The 14,559-nt window shown below is 30.6% G+C and overlaps 1 protein-coding gene across 1 annotated transcript; it reads right to left on the bottom strand.

Moving 5' to 3' along the window:
• Window positions 1-5,302: 5,302 nt before the first annotated feature.
• LOC105115383 (xylosyltransferase 1-like) lies at window positions 5,303-9,292 on the bottom strand. Its single transcript, XM_011012250.1, has 4 exons — window positions 8,527-9,292; window positions 8,355-8,430; window positions 8,158-8,273; window positions 5,303-6,304 (listed from the first exon to the last, which is right to left on the bottom strand). The coding sequence occupies exons 1-4, from the start codon at window positions 9,104-9,106 to the stop codon at window positions 5,790-5,792; spliced, it is 1,287 nt and encodes a 428-aa protein (XP_011010552.1). The 5' UTR covers window positions 9,107-9,292; the 3' UTR covers window positions 5,303-5,789.
• Window positions 9,293-14,559: the final 5,267 nt, after the last annotated feature.

Raw genomic sequence — 14,559 nt, 5'->3', positions numbered from 1 at the left:
TTCGACACTCCTGTACTTGGAAGAAGACATCAATCTTTTGGTCGTGTCATTATACAACATAAATCTAGATTAATCATTTAACAAGTAAAGTATTAAGAGTGAAGAAGATAACAAATACAAAACATGTTATTATCAAACGTTGAAGTCCATATTAAGTTTACACTATACTTATTCTTACACTATGAGTGTAACCTTTTCACCTTGACATAATAAACTTAGCTAAACATAATGAAAGAGAGAAACATAAATAAACAAGATAAGAATATAAATAAAATAAAAGTTAACTATAGTAATGGAAAGGAATTGAAAGGCATAAACAAGATATTAATGAAGCAAAACTTAAGCATTATAAAAATACAAAGAGACAAAACAAGAGCATAATCTTGATATAGAAATCAAGATACCTAAATGCATGGTAAATGCCTCCTTTTATAGGCTGAAATTTGAAAGTATTGATTTGATAACTAATTGTTGAATAGGTGGCTATATCTTGACTTGGTGACAATCATTATCTTCTTGTCTAAACAAAACATCATTGATAACATTAGAATTTGAACCAACCTTCCACATGACAGTTCTAGAACATTGTCTCAGCTTTCCAGAAAAAAAAAATTAAAGTCATTTGGACTTCTAGAACTCAAGGTATGGGCAAAACACTGAACAGTGTCTAGGCTGCAGGACAAATTCGGGCTTTTATGTTGTTACTAAGATTTAAACTTCCAAATAGTAGAATTGAGTCTTTCCTTCCTATGAAAGTTTTAGGCCTATATCTTAGCTTTCCATCCATATAAAGTAAACCTAAATCCATATTCTACAGCTCCAGTTATGATCCAATTACCAAATAGTGTTCTAGTTTGGACTAAATCAACATCTCTTTTCTAGGCTTCACTCTCTATTTGTCCTTTTAATTTTAGTACTTCAACTCATCAATCAATCCTTTTATTTATGTGATAGGCTTGCATTTAGGATGAACATTTACTATACATAAAGGTATCTTATGGTATCAGACTTGTTATTATAAAACATGTTTTTGTTAAGAAGTTATTGATACTTCAAGTGCAAAATGATGGTATAAAACATTGATAAAAATAAATTTTTAAGTACTAATTAGTTGTCCTTCTTTCATTCAAGATGATGATTCAAAATGACCTCCGAGGAGTTTTATCAAAATGGTTGATTAACTAAATATGATACATAGTGCAGAAGGAGAAGGAAAATGGGAAAGGGAAGGGGAATAGCTAGTCCACTATTCTTTAACATGACTAGTGAAGTTTTCATTGTTCATATTACATAACAATGGAGACATGATGCAAAAGAAATAAAAGGAGAAGGAGAAGAAAAATGAGAAGGGAAGGGGAAGAGCTGGTTAAATCCTTCCTCTGTCTCTATAAGGCACGCCATTGTTTACTAAGTTGTAACATAGCTGCAACAAAAGCAGTCCCAAGCTGCTTCAATCAACCTTGCATTACAAATGCATTAAAATGCAAGGTTCATGAATAGTAAATCCCTTTTTTTTCTTTAACAAACATGCAGGAGTTGTGTTTTGCTTGAAACGCTGCTACAACCATATAAACAAAAGGCCCCTTAATAACAACGAAGAAGTTTGAATCTATCCTGCAACCTAAAAACTATTCAATGTTCAGCCCATATCTTGAGTTTTAGAAGTCCAAATGACCTCAATTTTTTTGGTTGGAAAGTTGGGACAATTTTCTATAACTTTCATGCTTCAAGTTTGTTCGAATTCGAACGTTAACAATAACATTTTTGTTCAGACGAGAAGATAAAGATTGTCACCAAATCAAGAGTTGGTCACCCACTCAACAATTAATCATCAAATCAATAGTTCTAAATTTTGGCCTATAAAATGAGGCATTTGTCATTTATTTAGGCATCTTGATTTTCAAATCAAAGTCATGTTCTTGCTCTTTTTCTTTATATTTTTATAGTGCTTAAGTTTTGCTTTCATTAATCTCTTGTTTATGCTTTTCATTTCCTTTCCTTTACTTAGTTAACTTATATCTTATTTATGTTCTTATCTTGTATATTTATGTTTCTCTTTTTTATTATATTTAGTTAAGTTTATTATGTCAAGGTTACACTAATGGTGTAAGAATATGTATAATATAAACTCAACATGGACTTTAATGTCTAATACTAACATGTTTTGTATTTGTTATCTTGTTCACTTTTAATACTTTGCTTGTTAAATGGTTAATTTAAAATTATGTTGTATAACACTTGATATAACAAATACTTGGCACTTTCATAGCCTAACTTAATGGTATAACGTACACATGTGCTATGAAAGGAACTTGATTTATTGTTAACATAAGTTATAATAAAAAATACCTGACAACATTTATAAGTATTAGCATTATTCAAACAAGATAACTAATATAATCATGTTAACAATTTATAATCCGATTGGAACCTCATTTATGTATGGTTTCCACTTGAGCAATGAAAAATAGTTTATACTATACTTGTTTGAAATAACAGTAGTAGATCCTCTAATCTTGATATTTATTTTTATCGTTATTTAATCCTCACATTAATCTTACAATTTTAAAGTTCTTTTTAACTTCTTCTTCTTCTTCTAATTGTTATTGTTGTTAGTTAGTTAGTTATATTATATATAGTTAACCTCCTTGTGGTACGACTACGGTTTAGCTGGGTTATATATTACTTTGACACTCCTGCACTTGAAGGAAGATATCAATCGTTTGGTCATGTCACCTTCTGCTTTTGATTCTTTTAATTGCACCCCTGATTAGCCTATAACTTTTAATTTTATATAATTTTACCCTCGTGAAACTTCAACATTAGTCTCAAATTTTAGCATATTTTTCATTGTGATCTTTGTTCTTGGATTTATGCAAATTAACCCTCAATCGACCATTAAACTTTTAATTTTCTTCAATTTACCATTGATTTCAATCGAGTCCCTAGAGTTCGACGTCTTTTTTTAAAAGTCATTGGCTACTAATTTCTTCAATTTAGCCTTTAGTTGACTCAAAACTTTGATTTTCTTACAATTTTATCCTTAATTTCAATCAATTAGCTTGATAAAAATTAATTTTGGTCCCCTGAATTTTTAATCTTCTTAATTAAGCTCAAATTAGACTCCTAAACTTAATTTTTTAACAATCAAATCCCTAATAAAATTAATTTATTTAAAATATAATTAAATCCTTAAATTTAATTAAATCATGTAATTTAACCCAAATTAATTTTTAAACATAATTAAATTTTTAATTTGACTCATGATTAAATCAAATTGGTTTATTAAAAATCTAATTATGTCTATAAACTTAATTTTTATATAAATTTATCTAATAATATTTTAATTTAATTTTAAATCTGCGCATCTGTACTTTTGGGTACAATGGACCATAATTAAACTTTAAATTTATTCAAAATTATAGCTTTATCTTTTTTTATATTTAAAATCCTTCTCAACCTGTTTTTGTTAAATTATTAATATTTTTGTTATTTTATTTATTATTTATTATTTATTTTAAAAAATAAATTTTAAAAATAATTCAAAAATAGATAACAATATTAATCATAGACTTCTAGCTTCCAAATTAACTAAGATTGTTGAAATATTAGTGAAACTAACCATGGATTGTTGAAATCAAGGCTGGAAACATAGGAACAATGATGATGCGTGGTCTCCACGTAGTGACACGATAGGCAAAACCACAAGAATGGGTGGATCTGGAGAGGTTTCCTATCTTCTTACTCACTGTATCGAGGGTGACTCTCACTATGACCTGTAAAAACATAAATATACACAACACAATCAGCTTTATTTTCTTCTTCCTCTCGGTTCGTTGTTAGTTAGAGGGGAGTTGAGGTCATAAGCTTAATAAGTTTTGTGTATGTGCTGGAAAAGAGGAAGAGGACTATCATAGCTCTATCATGGATAGATGGTTTGGATAGTTGATGACAGATGTGTGGCGTAGCTCACGATAATTATGGGCTATGAGGAGAGAAATGGGTTTGATGAAGGAGCTTGAAGGTTATAGGCTGTCGATGAGTGCTGGTGTTGTCATTGTCATCATTAGCAATGAAGGGGGGGAGGATGAAGGCCATAATGGTCTTTTTCTTTTCTGAAAACAAAATCTCAACTTGGTTTTGCTAATAGTGGTTGGATCTCATGGCGGTTGGTGAGTGGAAAAGGGGTTATATTGGTTGAGAGAAGGAAGCTATAGGTTAAAAGGGTTAATGCTTTAATAGTTAATTGATGGTTTTGGAAGCGGGGTTAGCCAGTGATGGTGCCACTTATAGTGATGGATGATGGCTACTGATTTCAGCAGTAAAAAATAGAGCTTCTAGGAAATGGTTTTTCTACTTTAGAAGAGTGTGATGAATCGTGGCTTAAGTCACTGGTGGAGAAAGATAAGAAGCTAATAGATAAAGGAGATTGATTTTCTAATTTCTATGAGAGGTCATGTGTTGATAGAAGAGGCTCTATCTTTTATATTTATTTTTATAAATGGAAACGTCTAAAGACTGTGAGCGTAGAGTCACTTTTTTTTAGGGTTTTTTCTTTGGGTGAAAATCTTATTATTTTATTTTTTACAGGAAAGAGTGTCTTTTTCTAACTAATTTCTCTCACAATTCTCACAAACTTGTCCTTTCCCTTCAAACTAATTTCTCTCACAATTCTCACAAACTTGTCCTTTCCCTTCAAATTGCTTGGTACCCAAGCAACTAAAAAAATCTTTGGTCCCTTATTTTTTTTTTTCTGTTTTAGACTTCCAGTCCCTTTATCCAAATATTTTTGTTTTTATATTTTTTTTATCTTGGTATTTTTTAAAAAAAAAACATTAATATCTTCTTAATAAAATTAATTAATAATTTAACATTTTAAAAATCAAATATGTTAAAAATTCCCAAAAGACGTAGTGTGGTAATAAAAAAATTTAAGACAAAAATTTAAGATTTGCATAGTAGATCTCGAGTTCGAGTCAAAACGTGCATTTCTTGTAAAAACCTGAAACAATTCAGATTTTACTAACTCACCTGTACCCATAGAAAACTTTTCAAAAAGTAAAGTTTTATCAAGTCCATAAAAAAAGACTTAGCACTTTAAAAATCAGGTAATATATTCATTTTGGCTAACAGTTAACTAACACTGCCAATGATCTTTCATCTCACATGCCTTGCACACAACTTTTGAAACTAACCACCCAAACGGTCACTTTTTATTGCATTAATTTCCAATGAGTAAACATTTAATAAAAAAAAAATGCCCAGACATTGTTGAAAATGAATCAGTGAAGAAGGCAACAAATGATTTCAAGAGTTTTCTTTCCCGATATACACCGAGTTGTAGCTGTTACCGTAAATCAGTTTGATACAAGGAATCATACAGTAAAATTCCATGGAATTCTCCCTCCTCTTTTCTAACATTAATTTTGACATATGTGCTTCGATCTCATCATCAATCTAGCACAAGATATAAAGATAATGAGTGATTCAATCATGGAAAATACAGATGTTAAGAAAGGGTAAAAACAAGAAAATTGGGTTGCCTAGTCACAAGGATGAGTCGTCATCTATACCATAATACTACTGTGTTAAAGAAATCCCAGCTCTATAATTGATATATGCCCCACACAATTCATTATGCCAATATCAGTCTATAAGAGAGACTGAGTATACCTCCGCATTTCTTTCATCCTGCTAGAGGCAATACATATTACCTGGATCAGAGTCTCCGCTCTTCCCAAGAAAGTAACCCCATGGTATCACAAATATATCTTTGCTTTACATATACGTTACTTGCACTGTCTTGGTTGGAAATTTTCATTTGATAGCAGAGAGCTGATCAATGACTGCAACCTTTTAGCTCCAGGGCCAGGTCTCAGGACAGTTGTGTTACCAATAACAGAGCATGGATCAGTTCCATTCTCCCTACTGCCTATGCACCAACCACCAGGAGTAAACATGCCTGGACCACGAGACAAGAGCTCAGAATCAATCTTGTCAAGCACAGGATCGTCTTGGGGGAACTTTCTAGCAAATGGAGCATTGCTGTCAATCATCCTTTGCATGTCAGCAAGGTTGAGGTGATGTGGATGCTGCTTCGGTGGGTTGTCCCAAGATATGAAATGCAGATCGCTATTCACAGTGGTATTGAGAAATTGTGGAGAATTGCAAATGACAGTGTGGAAGTAACCTTCTGGGGAAGATATAAAGTTGGCATAGTACATGAGTACAGTTCGAGGTATATTATCCCATCCCCATATGGTGTAATCAATAAAAGGTCGGGATAGTGCCATCCAGGCAGAACCTAAAGCAGAAAGCAGAAACTCAATTATAACGGGACCAATCTAAGCAATTACTATCATGCTGACATTAAATTCAATGAAGGGAATCATGTGCAAACTTAAACCATCACATGAGCAATTCAGTTGTGATATAGAAGACAGACGCTAGATGAAAAATACTTGCACACTCTAGCGCCCGAAGCAATCAAACAACGGTTTGCTGTGCATCAAATATTGAATGTAGTGTGTTACATAACTCAGGGTCAACAATAGACAGGTTCTGTTTAGTATTAGGGCATGGTCCAACATCGTAGAACTAAACTGGTGTCGTCATCATAGTGCACAACCCTGTGGTCTATATTTCCACATATTATTATCCCCTTCTTCTGACAAAGGGAAAAAAGATCTCAGCAGTAATCCTGTAGGCTATCAGAATAGTATACAAGATGAAGAAGAGAGTTGTTCTATTACCATGATAATAATTAAATAAATAAATAAAATACTGCACTTAAAACTGTAATTTGTGCTCTCACTCATGTAAAACAAACATTTAAAAGACAACTACATATTGTTTTGCAACTACATGACCTTGGCTCGCAACAAGTGCTTCCATTTGCTAAGGTGCTTCAGATGCCAGTATCATTATTTCTTTGTGCCATGAAATACCAGTTGAAATTAGTAATATCGAAACATTCCAGGTCTTCCTAGCTTGCCTTCTATAATATAGATAGCCGAAGATGGCCTAACCTAAAGAAATAGCATCAATAAGTAGTCAATCTTTCTAAATGCCTATGCTTACCCTTCTCTTCCCTTACTCTATCAATAAATAGCATCTTTATATCCACATCCCTGTTTCCCTCCGTGCTTAAAAATAGAAAGATCCCTAGAAGCCTATGCCTGTAAAACCAGAAGCTGCTCCAGCTTTAAAATGTGGAATAGGCACAGCTGGTCAAGCAAAAGCTCCTCCAGCTACTAACTAAATTGTCTTGAGCAACAGAAGCTGACTCTAGGTCAGAACTCTATACCACTTAGATAAAATATGAACACTTTTTGGAAAACATTTCAATCGACATACTTTGGGTCCAAGGAAATCCCAAAGAAAAAAAACACAAATTACTGATCAGGCAGCCTGTGTTCCATCTCAAGTTCCAACCAGCAAACTGATTTCAAATGCAGCTAAATTTTAACAGAATCCAAAGAATAATTTCAGGATAACATAAATCCAAAAACCAGGGATTTTGCTGGAGGGTTCAATAATTCCAGGATCCTGATTTAGATATCTTTAACCTGACTACACAAAAATTAAGCCAACAGGTATTAGAACACTTCACAAGTATCCGTAACTACAACATCAAGAAGGCTGAACAGTCCAGTAATACAACTATCAATACCACATAAACCAAGGCTACAAAATTATATCAGAATCTATAAATGAAAGAGCTAGGAAGAAGAGGCACAACTGCTCTCAGAGTTCATGACATGTATATACCCTGTGCCTGTGGGCTTCTTGTTATTGAACAAGGAGTGTATTGAAGGATTTCTAGTTATGTCAATTTTGATATAAAGCTGATCGCAAGCAGGTCATCTTTTTACAGTTATTGATCCATTAGCAAGGAATGGCATGTCAAATCCTAGCATTTAGAACATCTTCGTTCTTAGGAGTGTTCTAATCATACAAGACAGTGTTTCTAACTAAATCGTTCCAAATACAGGTGGAAAAAGCAGTAAAGGAAAAGGGAAATATTGAATCATGTGCTGAAGACAAAGATCAACCATGGAACTTGCACTTGACACATCTAAAGAATCCAAGAGAGGAAGTTTAACAAAGCAGGTAGAAAGTGACATACTTTAAATTCAAGATTAAGAAATTATGTACCTGTAAATAATTTAAATGCTGTTGGGACACTCCTCCTCTGTGTAATCCAAAAAACATCAGCTTTCTTTGTCATATACAACCCGGGATCTATAATTATTGGTTTCGCCCTTTGAAACCTATAAAGAATCATCAAAAACCAATTAATAATCCCCATGACTGAAAAATCACAAAAACAACAAGAATGAAGCTATACTAACTCTTTCCATCCAATGTCACTTGTATGATCAATAAAATTAAGATCCCGTGGCAGATATGAAAATGTATGCAACAGATCTACCAAGAAAAACAAAAACCAACATCAAAATCATCCAAACTTGAAAAAGAAAAAAATCCCACCTAAAAAAAGAAAATTAGAGCCTCTAAGCTTACCATCCTGTGTAACAAGTGGATAATCAGATGCACTAAGATTAATAAACCAATCCCAAGCTCCACCTTCTCTCAACAAGATAGCAGCAGCATGTAATGTATTAGCAACCATAGTGGGTCCTCTATAAGTAACAAGATTAGCTTTACTGATCATTCTTACATTGCCGAACCTGAGAAAAACAGGATGGTGTTTAACAAAATTGCTTAGATCTAATCTCTCCTGAGTCGAGGATTCCCTGTCCAAATGAACAACATATTGGTTGTTGGGATGGTAAAGAGCTTGTAAAGTCCTCTTCAACATGTTGGCATCACCAGCGGAACCAGAGATTACATAGGCAAATCGAGGGGGTGGAGGAAGATTCGAAATGGGTAGTGGGTGGATTTTTGTTTCAACAAATTTAGAGCTGAGAGAAGAGAAAGAACGGTAGAAAGGGAAAACAGAGATGCCGTCAGAGGTAGTAACTGTTGTAAGGAAGAGAAGGAAGAGAGAAACTAGAGAGCCAATCGCTAATGGAAAGATCCATTTTCTTTCCATGTTTTGGTGGTGGCGTAAGTGCATGTAGTAACTCTTCAATCTCTTCATTATCCTTTTGCTTTTGAGTTTTATCAGAGAAGCTCAGAGAGGAGTTATTAAGGTCCCGGCAAGGAGTGGAGTTTCGGAGGGTTTATTTTTAGGTAAAGGGGAAGTGGAGAGTAGAAGGGACAGAAGGGGTGCCTCTGATCCTCGCCGTGACACGAGGAAAAATAATATTCGTTGCAGAAAAAAGGGTCATGAGGATGACTTGGTGGATTATTAGAGATGACCTCAATTTAGTCACAAACTTATTTGCTCATTCTCAATTACTTCTCAAATCTAAAACATTTATCAATTAGGTCCCAAACTTATTTGTGTTCTTTTATCAATTTGCACACTGCTAAACACATTCTAAGTTTAATTCACAGATTTTATATCCTAAAACCATGTCGATTTGATAAAAAAAGTTAATCAATATTAACATTTCCGAGCTATCATACTTGTTTATCCACTAAAATAGCATCAATTTATTAAAAAAAATGAAAAACATATTGATTACTGGTAACAAAAACACTTGATTGAGGATGTATTTTTTATAAAATGTCCGGGATCTAACAGAAACTTTATAGATTTAGGACTTAATTGAAAACAAATATGTAAATCTATGGCTAAATCGAGGTTCTTCCTAATTATTACTAGTGTTATTGCGCGGACGGGTGGACAATGGATTGTAGTAGCATTCATTCAGGTATTAAATAGGTGGACAACAATACAAAAAAGGTCACACTTGTTACAAAAATAACAATTCAGGAAACAAACCAAATAAAATATTATTAATATTATTCAGAAAACAAACCAAATAAAATATTATTAATATCTCATGCTTATATTTAATTAATTAGTTTAATTTAATTATAAAACAAAATTTTTTTTAAAAAATAAATTAAATAAAAAATGACAAATAAAAAGATCTAATATAACTAGGATTACATTTAAAATCAGTAAAATATCCTATATAAAGCAAATAAAAAAAATAACGGCAACCAATCTCTTATTAAATAAATTTTAAAAATAAAAATAAAAAGAAATGAGTTTTATAAAAGAAAAAAGAAGAAGAAGAAGCAAACCTAGGCAAATATTTTAAACTTGGTTTAATATCTCAAACTCGCAACTTATTAAATCTTAGACCTTAACTCAATAAAAAATCTCAATTCTCAATCAATTTAATGTTTAAAAATGAAATAAAAAAATCAATTAAAAAATTTTTCTAAAATAAAAAAATAAAAAAAAATGAAGATCAAATATGATAAAAAAAAATTAAAAAATGATGAAATCATAAAAAAATTAAAAATCATCTCAAATAAAAAAATATCGATAAAAAAAAATGGATCAAATCTAACATATGAAAATTTTAGAAGATGAAATTAAAAAAAATTATAATTTTATAAATTATTTTGAATAAAACTAATAGTAATCAAAAGAATATAAATCAAATTTAAAAGAAAAAAAATTGAAAGGATGCTTTGAAAACAAGTATAGTATATATAAATATCAAGGATGAGAGAGAAAAGAAGAGGAAAAATATAAAAGTCAGTTAGTAATGAACTGAAGGTCTATTGACTACATGTGCTGCCTAAACACAGAGGGTCCTTTGAGGCCATTCCAATGCCATCTTAGAAGATGGTGTTTGGCTAACTGAAAATGTTGTACATTTGCTTAAAAAGCACGACCACCACCTATATGTCAGCCGTTTTTTTAAAATAATATTTATATTTATTAAATTATCAAATTACTCCTAAATAGAATAGATAATAATAAAAAAAATAAAAATAAAAAGATGAAAACATCCTTCGATACAAGTTAAAGAAATTTTGATTTCAATGGTAATTTAATAATTTAACTATGTTTAAAAAAAAAACAATAAAAATACAAAAAAGCCCATGAATTTTTTTTTAATGTTTTTAAAGGTAAATTAGTCATTTCAATATACTACTAGAATGTTAAAAGATTAATTTATCTCCATTCAATATGATAATGATAAATGAATTTTATGGAAAAAAAAATCTCTATTATCTCTAATAGCAAGTTAAATGATTTTGTTTGGAAAAAAAACAAAATAATTATTATAATATTCCAATCCACAATAAATAGGATAAAAGTCATAAAATTAATATTGAAACATGTAAATGGTTTAGAGAAATAAGATTAAAATAGATATAATGTAAGATAAGTTGCTTTGTTCTTATAATTTAGTAGGAATTTGTTTTAAGTGAAATATTTGATGAGAAAATTGGTCAAATGTAAAATATTACATGATTAACTTCTAAAATGAGTTTATTAATTTAAATTTTTTTTGTAAAATTTTGTAAAACATTATGAAAAATAATTAATTTATAATATCATCCAATGATTTCAATCACTAATACCATCTTCATTATCACCAATACTTTACCAGAATTCTATTACTATTATATCACCACGAATTTCACTATTACCACTACTCCATCATCATTATTATCTTCTTTATTATCGACACTATTATAATAATTATAGTTTCATCATCACAAACATATCATCATTGTTTTAGAACCAATATATCTTAACATTATAATGTACTTAAAATCATAAAATTTATTATGTTTATATTTACAAAAAAAAACCATTTTATTTTTAAATATCATCTATTTATAAAATATTTTATGTATAACCAATGCAATCTTAATTTTAATAAATTATGTACAATTTTTAGGTATTTAAAAAAAATTATTTGATTCTTCTTTGTAATATTAATAACATTTCAAGAACACACATTTATCTTATGTCATTTTAAAAGATATTGTTATTAATATGATTTATGTATTAGCTCAAATAATAAATATAAGTTTGTTTTTGTTGATATTTCAGAGTCAATTTAAAAAAAAATAATGTGAAAAAGAATTTTTTTCATGAATGGTTTCAATATCATTGTAAAAAAGAAGTACCATTATTTCTTTATCAGAAAAAAAATGAGATCTTTGTCTCTAAGATGGAACAAATTCCAATTGTATCTCCATACTTAGCAAATGAATGAAATTCATTCATAAAACCTAGATATACAAGACAACAAATCTTTAACAAGTATTAAATATTATTTAGCAAGTACATGATAAAACCTAGACATACAAAATAGCAAATATTACTTAACAAGCACATGAATTTTATATTAGGGGGGAAAGTTTATGGAAAATCTTGATCATATTTTAACTTGAATCTAAAAGAGAAAATTGACAATTGACACGACTAAAAGATTAATGTCTTCATCCAAGTGCAGGAGTGTCGAAGTAATAAATAACCCGACAAGACCGGGATCAAACCACAGGGAGGTTAATTGTATAAATTACAAATAACAACAATAACAACAATGACAATGACACGACTAAAAGATTGATGTCTTCTCCCAAGTGTAGGAGTGTCAAAGTAATAAATAACCCGGTAAGACCAGGGTCGAACCACAGAGAGGTTAATTGTACAAATTATAAATAACAATAATACAACAACAATAATAATAACAACAACAACAATAATAATAGTAACAACAACAACAACAACAATAATAATAAAGAAAAAGAAGAAGAAGAAGAAGATGAGAACTTTGAGATGAAATATTGACGTAAAGATTTAACAATGATAACAATAAATGTCAAGGTTAGAGGATCCACTAATGGTATGTCAAACAAGTATAATATAAACTCTTATTAGTCAATTGGAAACCACACACAAAGGAGGTTCCAATCAGATTATAGATTGTTAACATGATTACATTAGTCATCTTATTCAATTAATGCTAATATTTGTAAATCTCGTCAAACATTCATGATTATAACTTATGTTAACAACAAATCAAGTTCCTTTCATAGCTCAGGTGTCGGTTATACCATACATTATGGGCTATGAAAGTGCCAAGCATTTGTTGTACCAAGTGTTATACAACATAAATCAAGATTAGTCATTTAACAAGCAAAGTATTAAAGAGTGAACAAGATAACAAATACAAAACATGTTAGTATCAAACATTAAAGTCCATATTAAGTTTACATTATACTTATTCTCACACCATTAGTGTAACCTTTTCACCTTGACATAACTAACTTAGCTAGACATAATGAAAGAAAGCAAAATAGATAAACAAAATAAGAACATAAAAGTTAACTAAGTAAAGGAAAGGAAATGAAAGGCATAAAATAAATAAAATAAGAACATAAATAAGATAAAAGTTAACTAAGTAAAGGAAAGGAAATGAAAGACATAAACTTGATATTAATGAAAGCAAAGCAAAAGCAATACAAAAAAATACAAAGAGAGAAAGCAAAAGCATGATCTTGATTTGGAGACCAAGATGCCTAAATGCATGGCAAATGCCTCCTTTTATAGGCCAAAATTGGGAACTATTGATTTGATGACTAATTGATGAGTGGGTGGCCAACTCTTGACTTGGTGACAATCCTTATCTTCTCTTGTCTGCCTAACACGTCATTAATAACATCAAAATTGGAGCCACTTGAAAACATGAAAGTTCTAGGCAATTATCTAAGCTTTCTTATATAAACAATTCAGCTCATTTAGACTTCTAGAACTCCAGATATGGCCAAAATACTAAACAGTGCTTGGGCTGGAGGACAGATTCGGGCTTCTTTGTTGTTGCAACAATTTGGACTTGAAAATGACCTTTTTAGATCTTGGGCTCCATTTAAAAGTTGTAGGTATATGTCTTACCTTTCTATCCATATAAAATAGACCTAAATCAGAGATCTATAGCTCCAGATATGATCCAATTACCAAATAGTGTTCCGGTTTGGATTGCACCGACATCTCTTTTCTAAGTTTGACCATCTCTTTATCCTTTCAATTTCAGTTCTTAAATTCATCAATCAATCCTTTCATTTATCTCTTCTCTAAGTTTGACCATCTCTTTATCCATGCAATTTAAGTTCTTCAAGTCATCAATCAATCCTTTCATTTATGTGATAGGCCTGCATTAAAAATAGACATTTACCATAAATTATAGGTATCTTATATTATTAGATACATTATTATAAAACATATTTTAGTTAAGGAGTTATTGATACTTCAAGTGCAAAATGATGATATAAAACCATGATAAAAATGCACTTTTAAGTACTAATCACACCCCCCAACCAGCTTATTACTAGTCCCTAGTAATCAAAGCGTTAAAATAGAAAAACAATTTGCAAATTCCACAAAGCAAGGTATTCATCATTTAACTTCCATTAATCTATCCAGATAAACAAACTCTCGTTAAATTTATATACCTGCTCAATACCTCTTAACAAGATATTCATAAACCTTTCTTTTCTGCTCAATATATCAATACATAATTATGGAGCTTTTCTTGGAAGAAAACAAAATTTTTGTTCTAATGTTTAAGGTTAACTTCCTTGGGTTGGGATTATTATTTTTTCTCTTTTTTTTTTTATTTTTTTAATATATATACATATAACTTAAAACACCATGCATCTTTAACC

Source organism: Populus euphratica, unplaced genomic scaffold (genome assembly GCF_000495115.2).
Source record: "Populus euphratica unplaced genomic scaffold, PopEup_1.0 scaffold682.1, whole genome shotgun sequence".
Taxonomy (NCBI): Eukaryota; Viridiplantae; Streptophyta; class Magnoliopsida; order Malpighiales; family Salicaceae; genus Populus; species Populus euphratica.
The sequence above is the reverse complement of the archived record's forward strand: the minus strand, read 5'-3'. Positions and strand labels throughout refer to the sequence as shown.

Coding starts and splice junctions, on each gene's coding strand:
- LOC105115383 (XM_011012250.1), bottom strand. CDS start 9,106: ATGAAGAGATTGAAGAGTTACTACATGCACTTACGCCACCACCAAAAC. Junction 8,431..8,526: donor TCCACTTGTTACACAGGATG/GTAAGCTTAGAG, acceptor TTTTCTTGGTAG/ATCTGTTGCATACATTTTCA. Junction 8,274..8,354: donor AGTGACATTGGATGGAAAGA/GTTAGTATAGCT, acceptor GATTCTTTATAG/GTTTCAAAGGGCGAAACCAA.